This window comes from Struthio camelus, chromosome 3 (assembly GCF_040807025.1).
Source record: "Struthio camelus isolate bStrCam1 chromosome 3, bStrCam1.hap1, whole genome shotgun sequence".
In the NCBI taxonomy this organism is placed as follows: Eukaryota; Metazoa; Chordata; class Aves; order Struthioniformes; family Struthionidae; genus Struthio; species Struthio camelus.
This window is the reverse complement of record NC_090944.1, coordinates 58,436,348-58,451,924: the sequence shown is the minus strand read 5'-3', so window position 1 is coordinate 58,451,924 and position 15,577 is coordinate 58,436,348. Positions and strand designations below refer to the sequence as shown.

Below are 15,577 nucleotides of genomic sequence, written 5' to 3'. Positions count from 1 at the left end.
CCTCTGCTTACAGCTGTACTTTATAAAAAAAAATATGCTGAAGCAAAGCAAAAGAAAGCAAGAATAGCTGGCCCCAGCTTAAGCTGAAATGTACTTAAAAAAAAAAAAAAGAAAAAGAAATATGCATTTAGAAACAAACACAAGCTAGCATCCATTTGGCTCAGCTCAGGACATATACTGTTTATTTGTATTCAAAGACTCTACCTTGTTATCTGGACATAATGTAATACAAACACTACATTGAAAGATGTATACAACAGAAAAAGAATCCTGCTTTTATCTAATCTCCTAAAGTTAATAGTTATATAATCTTGGAATGATTACTGGTGAGATATTTTATTATAGGGGAAAACAACTACAAGAAGGTTTCATATTTGTGGTTAGTTATGCACAAGGCTTTCCATCAGGAGGTACAAGTCACCATAGGTAGGTATATGACTCAAAAGTTTTTATCCAGACTTCTACTTTTGTGACTGACTCCTCTTACTTCGCTAAGCAGGGTGAGAAACAGTTGTTTCTAATTTCTGGAGGACCAGCTAAACCCTGCAGGGAAGATGGAAGCGGCCGCTTTCATCACAGATTCTTTGCTTCGCTATTCACTACCCTCACAGAATCTATCGTTTGGCAACATTACCCTATAAGGCAAAGAAACAGCCATTTATTAAACGTATCCAAGAAAACAGCTGCTTTCAAAGCATGCTCCTAACTCACAGCAACTTGCTTTTACAGTAGTGTATTTTTTCCAAGAGCGTTAGACTAGTAGCGAGCAAATTCAGTGACGTGGGCAGTTTGCATCTTTTGACGTTGCAATGAAGCGCGATTGAACACAGATATGTGCAAGGAAAATATTTATGATGAAATATGTGGTATACTACATACAAACACATGCTGCACACATAGGTGTGCAGACAGCTTCCCAATTGCTTTTCTAGGTATTGAAGTATAATTCAGAGCTGCTGCAAAGATAACTGAATAATGTATCATGTCGTCTGGTACGAGAAATCATCTACTTTCATTTGCGATTTTGCTTGTACTCACAAACTAATGGCTAATTCACTAAATCCCCACCCAGATTTTAGGGTATAGAGCATGTAGGTCCTGCTAGGTTTAAGTAGCTCCACAAGTGTGGAGCGGGGAATATTATCTTCATCTTCTTATCAGCTGCCTGTCACCGTGCCAGCGTCTCAGAGCAAACATTCCCGGTGACACTATCAGCAGCGAGGGCTGACCGGGAAGCATCGAAAGCTGCGCAGGCGGGAGGCGGGGGGGCCAAGAGGGACCCGGGAAGCCCCGGAACAGAAAACATAAATAAATATCACCTTATCAGGCCCATATCGGTTTCTCAGTGGGGTCTGTCAAGCAGGAAGTTCAAATCGACACTTTTCTTTTTAAAAATAAATAAATAAATCAATGAATCCAGGGGGAGGGGAAGAGGAAGAAGTGCCAACGCCGTAGGAGAAGCGATACAGAAACTCGGGCTGCCCCTGCGGGAGGAACGGCTCTCGCCGTGACGAGGTTAAACATTTAGGGTGGGGAACGTACGTGCCTTATGTGCAGGAGCCAGCCTTTGAGTGACAGAAAGGAAGCTCACGCAGAGCATATAACTTTCTGCACACAACCGCCTGACGTCCCCCTGTGACAGACTAAAAGATAATTGCCGCTTCCCTTCAGGGTTCCCCGTAAAACCTCCCCTCCTATTAATTTCCATGTGCGGACAGAAATCGCAATACTTAAAGGTTGTTTTTCACGTCTAACCGTGACGGATCTCTCTAGCTTCTGCGTTAGCTTTGCTCCATAAATCCCCACTTGATTTTTTCCCCCCCCATCACCTGAGCACGGGGAACACCAGAGAGCTCAGGATATATAAAGGAGGGTGTCAACGCTGTGCAAAATAAGAGACGGTAACGTCGGGGGCCAAGGAGGTGTTCTTATGTCTTATACTGAATGTGGATTAAAACCAGGGCTGAACCTGACTCAGAGGTTTACGACCCTTTTTGTTGCTCTGAAAGAAGCCATGCTTCAACGTTAAAGAGAGAGATTTCTTACAAACGGATTTTTTAACTTGTGATTTTAGATTTCAGTTCTTACTGGTCACAAATGTCTCTCTCTTGAAACGTGTTTCTCTCTCTCTCACTCCATATACATACATGAGTATACATATACGATAAATACAGACACACGCTTCTCCAAGATCTGTCTAGTTTCTGTGGAATAGACACACAGAAAAGGGGTCCATGGCAAAACAAGAACAGTGCAATTGCATTTGTCATTTACTGATCTGAGAAAGAAAAAAAACCAGCCCGTGTCTCTTTAGGAGCCTGAACTGCTCGTCACCGAGGTCAAGAGATATGTGCTCAGATCTGAGATTAGTGAACGCGTGCAAGAAAAAAAGGGACAAAAACTCGTGTAAGTATGAACAAAACCTGAGCGGAGGGGACGTCTGAAGTCACTCTAACTTAAATATAGATGTTCCAGTCACAACCTGCTGCATAGCTGTTGGTTTTGCTCTCATTCTGACGCTTCTAGCTGTAGCCTGAGAAAGGCTTTGCAAAAAACAAAGATCTGTTTTTTTCTAAAAACTTGAAAAACGGTTGTAGGCAGGCAGTAATTTCAATAGTAATTTCAAGAGTGAAATGGTACTGAACACTTTGAGTGGCAAAGCTTAATTATGCCGATTCACATTTTCGATCTAAATTAAGAACCTTCTTTGCTAGTAGAAAGAGAACCTAGAAGTTGTGAAGCAGGCAAAACAAAGAGTGTTTCCACTCAAAATGAGAATGGAGACCAGCATTTAGAAGTATATAATTTGATCATCTGTTTTCTGTGTCCAAGGCAATGTGTCATGACTTTGAAAACATTTTGCTCAAAGAAGGTCTTTAAAGGATCCTTCAAATAATCCTCAATATTAAGTCAAATTTAGCCCCGAATTCTGATTTTATGAAAATAATCTTTTATGTCATCTAAAAATCATTTGCCTGTGCCCTTTTGAAGATTCCAATAGCCTTTTTTTTTTTTTCTTAAAACAAATGCAGATGTTTCCTCTTAACCCAAATAGAAAAGCTTTTAAAACCAGAAAGTGAAACCGGCCATAAACAAAAGGGAAAACAACTAGTATATTTTATCTAAGGACAAATTTATGAGGCCCAGCACGAAGAATAAAAAACAAATCACATTTTTAAAATCAAGCACTGAAAAGTTCATCTTGCTAGAATCTGAAAGATTTTTTTTAAATATCCCATTAGAATTGTTTATAAAAACAAACAAACAAAAAAATCAGCAAATGTTTAAGTATGCAAATTATCTGCTCCTAACTCTAACTTTTTTCTGAAGCTTGACCAAAATAAGTTGTCACCTGCCTGCGCTTGACTGATGAGACAAATATGCCATGAATAGCAGGAAGTTGCATCACATGATTGCCATACGTGAACATTATTATCAGATAGCCATGTTCTGAGTCAATGCAATTGTATCTTTAAAAAAAAAAAAAAAAAAAAAAAAACCTTTTACCCTCTCCACCCTGTATCCCAAAATAATGCTGCTTTCATGAGATAGAAATGAAACACTAGACTATGCGGAACCCCTAAGCAAACTTCCTGGTTTGTCTGCTAGTCCAAATGCCAAGAATATTAAAGACTAACAGACAATCTGGAGGCATGATTAAATGAGGTTAAGCATCTTTTAACAGATTATTGAAAATTAATGTTTTCGCCAGCAGAAAGCAAAAATCTTGTGCCATCACACTTGAAACCATTTACTGGACAATGGCACCATCTGAAGGTGATAAATCTCAAATCTTGACAGAAAACAACATCAATAGCCTCAAAAAGAAGGAAAATGGAATTATTTAAAATGAGAATCAGTTTCTTTCCCCGCTATTATGTGGAGTCTTGATTCTATAAACATTGTGCAACTCCTTGCAGGCACTTTAGCATGTACTCAAAGCTCCAGTGGAGCTAACAATGGCCATGAAGGTAGGTGTGTGCTTCAGCGTCTGAAGGACTGGGTCAAAGGCCCCAACTCAACAAAACACGGAGAACAGGGTTAAACCCATAACTAAGTACATGCCCAATTGCTGTCTTGAATTTGCATGCTTTCCTTCTGCTGCACAAATGAATTAATGCTAGAGAAGTTACCTTTAATTTGAAAGTTTGCTGTTATAGAGGCAAGTAGATGTTATATGTGGACGTGTAAATATATTTATGCTCTGAAGTGGCAGTTCTCATTTTTGAGGCTACTAATTACAGGAAATAAAGCCAGAGAAATTCTCTGATACATTTTCCCTGGGGGCCCAACCAGCTTGGGCACGTACAGAGGAACATTTAGTGCTCAAGTTCAAGAGACTGATCCCCAAATCCCTGAGGTGCCTAAAGCAACTGCCTATATTTTACCTGGTAAAATTCAGGCACCATTGGCAGTTCTTTGTCGGCGCGTGCCTCAGACGGCCTCTGCCCTGCCAGGGCTGGCGGTCAGTCCTGGTTCTCCCAATGTCTCTGACGGGCACCAGCGCTTGCTACACACCCAAGACACACCAGCAGGACTGAGTCGACACAACATACCGCGACCACGGCCACGTCTGATCGAAAGCCTGAGGGTGCTGCTGCCCCATGTTCATGCTGTGCCCAGCTGACGGCACAAGTCCCACCAAGAGGGAGCCTGGACGCCAGCGGCCCGTCCCTCTTGGTCTGGAGGGGCTGGACCTCAGTTCTCCCCCCCCCCCCGCTCTCAGAGCGGGCCAAACTGCCCAGCTAGCGGCTGGGAGAAGGGCACTCTCTGCTGCTCCTCCTACAGAAATTGTTGCCCTTTACTCACAGAAAATGAGTGATTCATTAGGCTGGAGAGGGCCTTACTCTCTAGCATGGAGGCTGGAGCACTGATCTCTGACTCAAAGATTGCTTTAAGATGTTTTGATGGGAAAAAGCCCTAAGTCTGCAGCAGGGGCAGCTTTAACAATTCAAGGAAAAGTGCTCTGAGTTTTATTTGCAGCTGAACACAGTGTGAGGACACCGTGGTAAAGCTTTCTTTTCTCGGAAAGAACAGTTGGAGAGGTAGTGGGAAACTTGCTAGTTTGGGATTTATTTAGACGTAGTAGCCTAGGAGGAAGAGGAAGGAGAAAGCTGAAGGGCTCTGCCAGCCAAACAGTGCCGACATTCACTTTAAGCTCATTTGGTTCCAGTATTAACGCTGGGAAAAAAATCCCCGTTTGCACTGCAGCTACAGTCCTTCAGGGTTTGTTACAAAGACAAGGGAAAAATACAAAAAAGAAATGAGAGCTGTTGCTGGCAGTGGAAAACAAATTAAAAAGCCAAAGAACTTTTGTCCATTTCTCTATGCTGCTATGTTCTTGGTCTGCACGTTAACATAAAATATCTAAGTGGTTTACGTGGGATAATTTTTTAAAAGTAGACGGGATGCTTCAATCTTTGTGTCTGCAAAGACTGTTCTTTCTACTGTCACGGCTGAAACACACAATTCTTACAAGATCCAGTCTGTTTTAATCCACTTATTAAACCTACTTTTACTAAAGAGGGATATTATTCAGACACACCCAGTTTTCACCTGAATAAGAGCTACCAGTTAATTTGTTGACACTTTGTGAATACACGCCTTACTACTTGTGGAAGGTAACTTCAGATACCAGCAGATGCAGAAAACTGAGAATGTATCTGGGTATCCACCCAGCTAGTATCCAAATGGGTCTGTTTAGCACTTTGCAAACTGCTGGTTCACAAGAACGTTTAATGCTATTGACCTGTCCCACCGAAAAGCCAGCAGCTCATCATACCAGGAAATAAACTGCACAGAGAGTGGTGAAACGACATACAAACAAAAATGACAAAATCGGTGAGATATTTTGGGAATAGAGAACATAGCAGCATAGGACACCTCTCCCTCTTTTCCGCCTATATTAAAAGCCAATTTTCTTCTGTAATTTGTTACATTGGATAGGGAAAGGAAAAGACAAAAACTGCAGAAAGGAAGATGTTCACGGAGGACCGAGGTACTTGCGATTAATCTGAGTCTGTGACATCGCTTTCATGATGTAAGGTCACATTTTAGAATGCTCTGCTCTATCTCAGACCAGCTAACAGGAGGGGAGGTAGCCTGGGAGTCGAACGAAAGTCCACAGGAATCGCTCCCTCTGTTCAAGGGGCTCTGGGTGACATGCTGTGCAGAGATTAAAGTAAAACACTGAGGCTGGAAATGGTCAGAAACCACAGAAGAACCCAGAGATAAACTCCTGGAAATACCTCTTCCCCCTGCTAATAGCTGTTGCCATTATTTTTGAATACAAAATGAAAGCTGAAATATACAGCCGAGAAATAGGGACAAAACATACTGAGCTTAAAAAAATAAGTAAGCAGATTAGAAGACCACATGGGGTTTGCTCCCGTAAGAGAGATAACCTTAGATGCAAAACTTGAAGAACATTATACAGTCAACATTTATTTTTCCAGACACCTAGACAGAGTCATGGCGAATGGCCACTTCCGCGTGCAGTAAGGGCAGCCCTTTGGGAGCATGACTGGACAGCCTTTAGTATATGCTGTCAAAGCAGATTTTTTGTTCAATGCACTACGAGATCTCGACTTTGAAAGTCTGAGGGTGAATCAACATCTGTGATTCTGAAGGGAGAGGATATATTTGGGCTGCTTGTCCAGAACTTCATCAGGTAACGCTCAGATTATAAACCAATAACTGTTTAAATTTAAACAGGCACAGGGAACTTACTCTGTTGTTTTTTTTTTAAATCTCTTCTTTCCACTCCAAGCTACCTGCTGTGACACAGCAGACGGTGCAGCTATGTAATTATACAACTTATTATTAGATCATATAGGCAGAAGAGACATTACTAGCATTCTTTGTTCATACAGTAATCCACTTACTGAGGTTCATCATCGTCAGCTCTCTGGAAGAGGGGTAGTGGAGCCTCTCTGCAAAGTCCCGACAATACCACACGAGCAGCTCCTGGTTGGCAGGGATGGGCTTGATGGTGTAGAAGTAGATGTTCATTCCATTCTGACAAGCAGCCAAGTTCTGCTCCTGGACAGAGTAGCCTGGGTTTACATAACGCATCCAGTTGCTCTTGTCCTCATTAAATCCATCAATGAAGTGGTGAAGCTCACCATTGGAATAGATCTGGGATAGAGAGGAAGTACATGTGAATATATACATATGCATAATACACAACACACGCTCATAGAGTCCAGAGGGGAGAGGACAAGCTTTTAAAAGAAAGAAAAAAAAAAAAGAAAAAGAAAAGGATTAGGATTACTGAAATAACAATTCAGGCTGAGTCTCTCTTTCCAACTACGATTTCCTCTGCATTAAGAAAAGAAATGCTTATTCAAAGGTTAGTACACCGTTACCTTTTCCATTTCTGCTTAGCCTGTGTGGCTGTGCTAGGACACATACAACCGAGACACTTGCAAAAACTGAAATGAACAGTCCTCTCCCTGCATGAACAGTCTACCTCGGAGTCCTTCTCCTGGTGCTACGACCAACAAGTGGGTGATGCTAATGACTGCAGGTCTGAGTGCATGCTTGCATTAATGCTTTGAGTCACCTGTGTATAAGACTGAGCGGCGGCTGTGCTACGTCAGAGTCTTTCTCTCCTTTTTCTATGGCCTCTGTACTTGTAGTTTCCTACCACCCCCGCCCAAAGGTTTAAACTATGCAAACATCCCTCCACCCCCCCCCCCCCGAGAGTCCGAAAGGAGCGCTTGCTCATAGTTGGACTGTAGCCCTTGTGTAGAAAGGCTGGGCGAGGCAGAGATGAACTTCACCTGCCATAACTCAGCGACGACCTGGACCTGGAGAGGGGCCAGGCGATGAGAAGTCACTTTTCCTATCAAGGGACGCGCTCTGGCTTGCCCGCAGAGGGGAAAGAAAAAGCCCGTTCAAAAACTGCTCAGCAACTTGTGGGAGAAAGGAGCCCAAACCGCCGACAGAAGCTACTGTTGCTCAAAGTGGGAAGAAGGAGGGAAGTAATTAAAATTAAAATCTACCAAATTCAGCAAATACATTCGTTAGAGAAAAGTCCATGCTTAACGAAAGGGAGGCCTTTCGGTTTCACACAATAAATGACCAGGCACAAGGCAGACCTTAAACAGGAGCAATCTGCATCAGCGATGAATCTCTCTGAGCAGGAAATGCCTTTCTAAAGCGCAGATACAGCTTATCTCAACAAGAAAAGCTCTCTGCGGTGTGTCCCTGCCTTTGTGCTCGCACCACTTTCTTTTTTTATTTGATGAGCGAGCAGTCACCGGCGAAACCGGGCCCGCTCTCTTTAAGGGGATAAAAAGAGAGAGACAGGCCGAAGGGGAAGGCAGGCTGGCCCTTTAACGTGGGCAGTAAACACCAGAATCACTTTCTTTAAGAGTAACTTCCTGTAAACTGAGAAGGGGGAAATACATGTGGCCTCATCAAAGAGGCTTGTGAGAGATTTTGCGGTGTGTTTGTTATGAGAAAATGGAACGGAGCCGGGTGAATTCTGCTATCAAGAGGAGTTTTTTCAAGTTTCTGTGTTTACTCGGCAGCGCAAACTTCCAGGAACGCGGGGCTCCAGCGCCGCGGCGCCCGCTGGAAGCTGCTTTCTAAAGCTGCCCTCGATGGTTGCCCTCGACAGCTTCCAGGCACCCGGCCGGAGATAGTGCCATTTACTGTACTTCTCTTTTCAGAAAAAGGAAAATGCATCAGGGCTCTGAGGTCACGCACACACACACACACACACACACACAACGCCTCCGTGGGACTGAATTCTGCCATCTCACTAGGTTTCCACGTATGATCGAGAAGATTAAAGCAAACGTGCTGAGTCACGGCACCCTTACGAGAAATGATGTCACCGCGGGCCTTCGTGCGCGGGACGTTTCCCCCCTCGCGCGCGGGACGTTTCCCCCCCTGCGCGCAGCAGATGGGCCTCCGCCTGCCGCCGAGCCCGGCCTGCCTTTAATAACATGTGAGAAGTTATCTCCCACAATTTCCTTTGCATATGCAAGCCTGCTTGGGACCCTTCGGAAGGGACTCGTTTTCGTTGCAGCCGCGTGTCTTGAATGAATCAAGGGATTATGGCAGCAGATTTAATGACGTTTAGATGACTCCTACAATATTATTTCCGAGGATCTCTCTGCATTACGGCTTAAAATCACATCATGAAAATGATGTCATCTTTCTCACTGCGATATATGAATAAAGTCCTGCAAGATGGTTAGCAGCCCTTCTTCCTAACATCTGCTGAATTATTAACAACCGGTAGGGCTAGGCCAGCGTAGTGATCGCGTCCCACGCTGGGCACAAGCTCCCGAAAACTTGAGCAAAAAACAAAACAAAACAAAAAAACTTAGCCTTATGAATGTGAACACAGTTGCACGCTTTGTGGAAGTGTCCACGCAAATAACTGCCTCTGCAACGCTGTGTAACATCGCACGAAGACAATCTGAGAAACCCCAAATGATGCAATTAAGTGGGAGGACAGGGACGGGGGGAATGCTGGGTCCTGCCCTGGGTTTCACCTGGATATGAGGTTGGGATATTGGTAAGGCAGGCGCCCGGGCACAGGAGCTTGGATATACTCCCAAAGCCACTGATTTAGACACAACCTGACTGACTAGGTGGCGGCAAAACAAATCCATGGAAGGAGATGGGGCTGAAGGAATGCTCTCTAATAATTAATACATCTGTAAGGAAGGTCTGTAATCTAGGTCTGTAAAGGAAACCGAGCATTGTGTTAGCTGATAAACTGGAAGTATATTCCCCAGCACGGAGTTCCCAAGCCAAAACAAACTGGCTGACGCTCCCTTCCAGCCTATGCTACAGAGTACAAATTAAGCATCACCTCTAACGCTTCTACACGCCATTAATGGCTTTTCTCTACACCAAGATCCACAGACTGCTATTTTAACATTTTTTAAAATGGCCTAGAGAAGCCTATGAATTGAAAGATATATACTGAAGATCACCAGCACTGTATTATAGCAGTTCTACTCAAAATCCAGGGACAAAAATCACAAAATAGATCACAATTTCAGAGTAAAAACACTGTGCAGTACTTTCCACAGCTTCTTCATAGTTGGAAAAATCAAGGGTATGTGACATCAGCATAAACAAGAATGACTTTGTGCTGTGAAGAAATGCAAAATAATCTGCCCCTACAGCAAGCAGCAGAACCATTTCTTTATAAGATTAAGCACTGATCTGTCCCAAAAGACAGAGCCAAGAAGAGCCATGCATCTCCCCTGCTCTCTCCACCCACACAGTCCCAATATCCAAGAGAGCCACGCTTTTACTCAGCCCCGTTCACCGCATTTATTCTGTTCATATACGGCAGAGAAAAGAAGTTGCCCCCTGCATTCACACAGGTCTGAAGCAGGAAGTGACCCAGCTTTTCGGCTGTACTCATTTAGTGATCTGCTTACTGCAACAACATGGTGCTGTTTTTTCCTGCTTACCCGCCAAAAGTATTTTCTGTTCGCATTCTTGGGAACCGTATCGCTGGTATAGATCTCTCCTACCAGGGGTCCAAAGCGTGTTCCTTTTGGGATATACTCTTTGCTTATCACTCCAGTGACCTACAAAAAGAACAGCACAGGATCAGTCCATCTCCAGAAGAAGTTGAGAATTCCTCCTCCTTTTCCCCATCCTCAGATCTTACAAGGTAAAACACCCAATGCAACAGATTTTTAGTGACAGATCAGCAAAACGGTAATAAATTATCAACCACGTTTGATACGATATGAACAGCTCTGCTAGATCCTAACGTCTTACTGAGACATATGGATGCCAGCGATAAATACTGACTGAAAAAAGCGTTTTGTGGAAACATATATTTACAAGAAGAAACAGTAAGTGAAGCTTACAGAGTCTGTCAAACCCTTTCATAAGTTATTTCCCCTGTCAAAGGCAAACCTCAGAAGTCTAGTCCCACAAAACAAAAATACTCAATAACAATTGATCACTTCACTGCTAGACAGCCAACTTTTCTGTTGAGATTGGAATGCAACCTCCTCCTCTAGCCCAAAATGAAACCTCCCCCTACCCTCTTTTTGCTTGCTCTTCCTAATAGCTAAAAGGAGAACAAAAAGATAACACTCCCCCCCCCCCCATTCTCTCACCAGCATACAGTAACAAACAAAACAGAACACGAAATGGCTTTTGGACATGTACTCACAGATCACCCTTTTTTATAAAAAGGGGGCAGCAGTTCCGGTAACATATGTCAAGTGGGTTTGGTCAAAAAGACGTAAGGGTTTTGATAAAAAATGCTCCACTATGCTAGGTCTAAGAAATGTACTATAGTTGTTCAGCTTCCTTCTTGACAGTAATTATACCAAAAAAAGTCACTGACCACAAATCAGGAAGCAATTCATCATTATTCAGAAGAACGTGCCTTGGAGTAACCCTTTGCAAAACACTGCTGAGTTATTGGTTTTGTCTCTCTCTGTTCCTCACCAACCTTCTTAATTTTAACGTGTCCAAAAATACAGCATTTCGGCAACCAAAAAACAAGGCTTTGCAAGAGTGATCCTGCTGCTCAAACGGTGGAGAAAAAGGAAGGTAAAAGGTCCAGTCATTCGGTGGTCTAACCAAACCTCCAGGGCAAAATGTATCAACTGTATCCCTTTCACACACCTTGCTACTTAATAACTGTCTTTTTGCTAGGCAGAATTTCAGAAAAAGACAATAACAGCAGAACTTGTTGATAAACACGGAGAATAGAGATTATTGCTGTGTGTACTCTGCAAGGAATCACCATTCTTACCAAGGCAGATGTAACAGTCTAACAGTAAAAACCCTGGACTGTCGATAGCACTTGATAAACTTGCCAGGCCTTGTGATTTCCTCATGCTACGTTTTCTTCGGTCGTTTTACCACGGGTGTCAGAGAGGGAGAGATAGAGACATAAAAATACTTGTTTGTGTATTGGGCAAGTGAGAATTAGCGAGTTTCTACTGCCTGCTAACATTGCGAGAATACTCCAAAAGCCATTTGCTTTCTCGATTAAAAATCTCAGTAAACAACTAATGCCTAGCATAATTTTACATTAAATCTCAAAATAAGGGGGGAGGACCGATAACAGCCATAGAATCAAGGAGATAAGGCTGCTCAGTATAGGTGGTAGCTGTTTGTACTTGTCTGTGTTTTAACGTGTGCTTCAGAACGTTACCCAAAAAGATAAACTAAACATCAAGAGTAGAGGTAGTTAAATGCTCCATTGATCTGTGCATCTGGACTGAAGAGAGAGAAAAGGGACTTCCAGAAATTTTCCTACACTTACCACAAGCTGAAACAAGCTCAGTGCCTCAGTTTTATTTTTGTCTTGCTTGTACATTTCTCATAGAGAGCTGAAAAAGGCAGATGTTCTTCTCATCTTCCCCATATATCTTCATTTACATCCATCTGCCCTCTCAAGAAAAGTTCACAACCAAGCTAGAGCACACCCTAGCAGTTTTACTGCAAGGTAGATCAAGTTCTTTCACAGCTTTAAAATATCTTGGTCTTAATTAAAACAACTTTAATGAAATTCTCAGAATCTCTAGAAATCACTCCTTGAACTAGTCAACTTGAAACATTCACCGTACTGCCTTCTCTGACACAGCAGATACTTTTTGATATTTACCTTATATAGTACTTGCTTCTTCCACAATATGCAGAACATGAGCATAATTTGTCATCATGTAACTATCAGATTGTATTTGGGCAGAACGTACTACACTTGCACGTTAATGTTAAACTTTCATTAAATCAGACTAAAATCGTTCAGGCACTTTTCAAACGAGGGTGGCTTGCTGGGCAGAGGCCCGTTGCCTCTGCTGTGCCCCCAGACTCTCCACTGGCACAGCCGAAGGCGAGAGCTGCAGAGGAGGGTGCTGGCTGCGCAAGGCCACCGCCGGCCCCTGGCGGACCGGGTGCCAAGACCCCGGGGCCTCCTGCCACACTGGGGCTTGGCGGCAGCGTTCAACAGGAGGCAACGCAGGACAGCGTTGCACAGGACTGCAGGCAAAGTGACAAGGAAACTCCATGCCCAGGGCTGAGGGGAAGTGGGCTGCTGGCTGCCGAAAAGCTGCTGTGGAGAGGCATTTCAGACTTGTGTCCACCAGGTGTCCTTCGGCACATGTCTGCCTCTCTGTGATGAGACCGTCCCAGGCAGCCTCAGCACAGGGATGCGCTGAGGAGCATCAGCGTGGCCCTGCGCTCTCTCCCCACGGCCAAACTCCCATCACTCCTATGCAGCTGCCGCAAGCACGCCGGGCTGAACTATGACGGAAGAAAACAGCACACTATTTTCACAGGAATCTCCCTACTGAGCTTCTCCCCCCCTCCCCCCTTTTCAAGCTACAACCATCTAAAACCTTTCAGCATTGCTGCCAGCAGACTGCTAACACATATCTCCTTTTGGTAAAGCAACATTTCTCCCATGAAAGTCACATCTAACGTTATCTCGAAACTCCTGACTGGAGACCCCTTCTCCGAGCTGCACACAATTAGCGCTCCTGTCACGGTGAGATGCGCTAAACCGCTGTCACCACGGCCCGAGTGGGACGAGACGAGGGGAGGGCATTCGGGCTAGCAACCGGGTGTGGGCGTTTAGAAGAAACAGCAGCCGCGTCCGGGGCTGGCAGCCACCTGGAGGCCCTCGCGTGGTCCGTGCCCAGCGCGGTCTCCGCTCGGGCAGGGCGCGAGAGGGCTCCGGGGCCACCGCCGGACCTGCGGCGTGGTGGGAAGGCTGGCGAAGGCAGGGAGCACCTAGCCCAGGAAGGAGGCACCGCTGGAACTGACCAGGGTCCTAATGGCGCGCGGCGGGGCCAGGCGGCCGCCCGCCTCCTGCAAAGCCGGCAGCCACCAGCTCCAACCTTTCAACACTTTCATGCTTCAGCTCCCCTCACAGAAGCCCGGCCAGGGGATGCTTTATGGGCCGCGCCGACCTCCCGGCCGCTTCGGCGGATCTGTCTTCGTCAGCAGGGCTGGGTCACGGAGCACATCCTGACAAGCCGCGGCTCCCAGACAAAAACCAGTATTGCTTAGGTTCTCATTTCGATATTAATAAACACTTTAAAAGGCCAGCACTCAGGCATCTTTGTTTAAGGAGAGGGCACTGGAAGGGAACAACAAGCCCTATTAATTCCCAAAGAAGAGGGTATTTTGCAAGAGGACCAACAAATTGCTTTACAAACAAACAAAACCCTGACTGGCTTCAGCGCACTATAAAACAACATTATTTTCCAAACGTAAATCAGGGCAGGCCATCAGTGTTCTGGAATAACGCTAATTTTTTTTTAAACTACTGGATCTGTAACTACATAAGCCTACATAAAATTGACCCTTTCATTTGGCTAGCAGTTTTCTAGAAAGAATGCCACAATGGAAAATGTTTTCAGATTGTTTCCTCTGTGATCATATATAAAAGGAATAAAACAAACCAAATACAAGACAGCAAGTGTACGAGGACATTACAGTGTATTTTACAACTGCTTCAGAATTCAATATCAGTTTCTAAAGAATGGCCTTGTCAGAAAAATGCAACAAGTAAGGGGTTTACCGAAATGTTTTTCTCTCTGTGAAAATCAAAGACCAGGATGCAGTACTAGTAATATTCAAGATCACAGAGCAACTGGGATTTTATATTAGGAATTGCTGTTAGGTGTTTAAGGACTGAGGCCAAAAGGAAAAATTATTCAAAAAAAAAAAAAGTCTTCAATTATTTGTGTGAAAAAGATTATTCACAGGAAGTCTTGTAGAGTGTGATTTTGTCACTGTGTTTCACCATTTCTGTTAATCGTTAAAATTGGAGCAAAGGATAAATAACTCGCACATAAAAATAAATAAATGACTTCATGTAAATCTAACAGCCTAAAATGTTACGAGCAATAGTAATTCATTTTTTAAAATGCTGACACATACTGGGAACTCATAATGAAAAACGCGTCCTTCACAAAAATCCCCAATCAAGGTCCAAGAAAAAACAAAAGTATGATGTGTCATGGAATCTCTTGCAAATTCAACAAATGTTTAAAGAGGAGCTACTGCCTTCGCAAAGTGGGCAGAGAACAGAAACACAAGAAACAGCCTCCCCCCCTCCAAGCAGCACTGATTGTACTTCCTCCCTCCTAGAGCAGACACACAAGTAGTTTTCCTGCTCTGAATGGAGATACAATACTAATCATGACAGCATTAGTATTTCATGATCTAATCATGACAGTGTTAGCATTTCACAAGCAATGTATTATGCGTTTTTGTCAATAAATTGACTCAGCGCTTAAAACTCTCGACCAGATGAAGCCACAGCTCTCCCTGAAGTTAACAATGAAGACAGCTCACATCTGAAATCCACTGGCGTACACGCGTACATGCACCCCCAAAGTCTTACCTCACCCTTTGCAAGCAAAAAAAAAAAAAAAAAAAAAAAAGCCCTACCAAGTTGTCAGAACTCCAGTGATTTTACATTAGGTCAAAATCAGAGTTGAGCTCCCTTTCCCTTCTGTCCTCTCCTTCCTCTGACCCCACAAATACTTAAGTGCACAAGCAGCGGACACAGTTCTGACCCCTCTGAGCAGAATTAACCTTGTAAATCAGACAGAGG

The 15,577-nt window shown here is 43.9% G+C and overlaps 1 protein-coding gene across 14 annotated transcripts in view; it reads right to left on the bottom strand.

The window, feature by feature from the left end:
- Nucleotides 1–15,577, bottom strand: part of PRDM1 (PR/SET domain 1) — a 104,192-nt gene that overhangs the window by 4,739 nt on the left and 83,876 nt on the right. For 10 of the 14 annotated variants that reach the window (XM_068937919.1, XM_068937920.1, XM_068937921.1 and 7 more), the window contains 2 exons: nt 10,449–10,568; nt 6,885–7,137 (listed from right to left, as the gene is read on the bottom strand). In XM_068937919.1, coding sequence (XP_068794020.1) covers nt 6,885–7,137; nt 10,449–10,568 — 373 coding nt within the window. The other 4 variants (XM_068937930.1, XM_068937929.1, XM_068937927.1 and 1 more) reach the window with 4 other exon arrangements.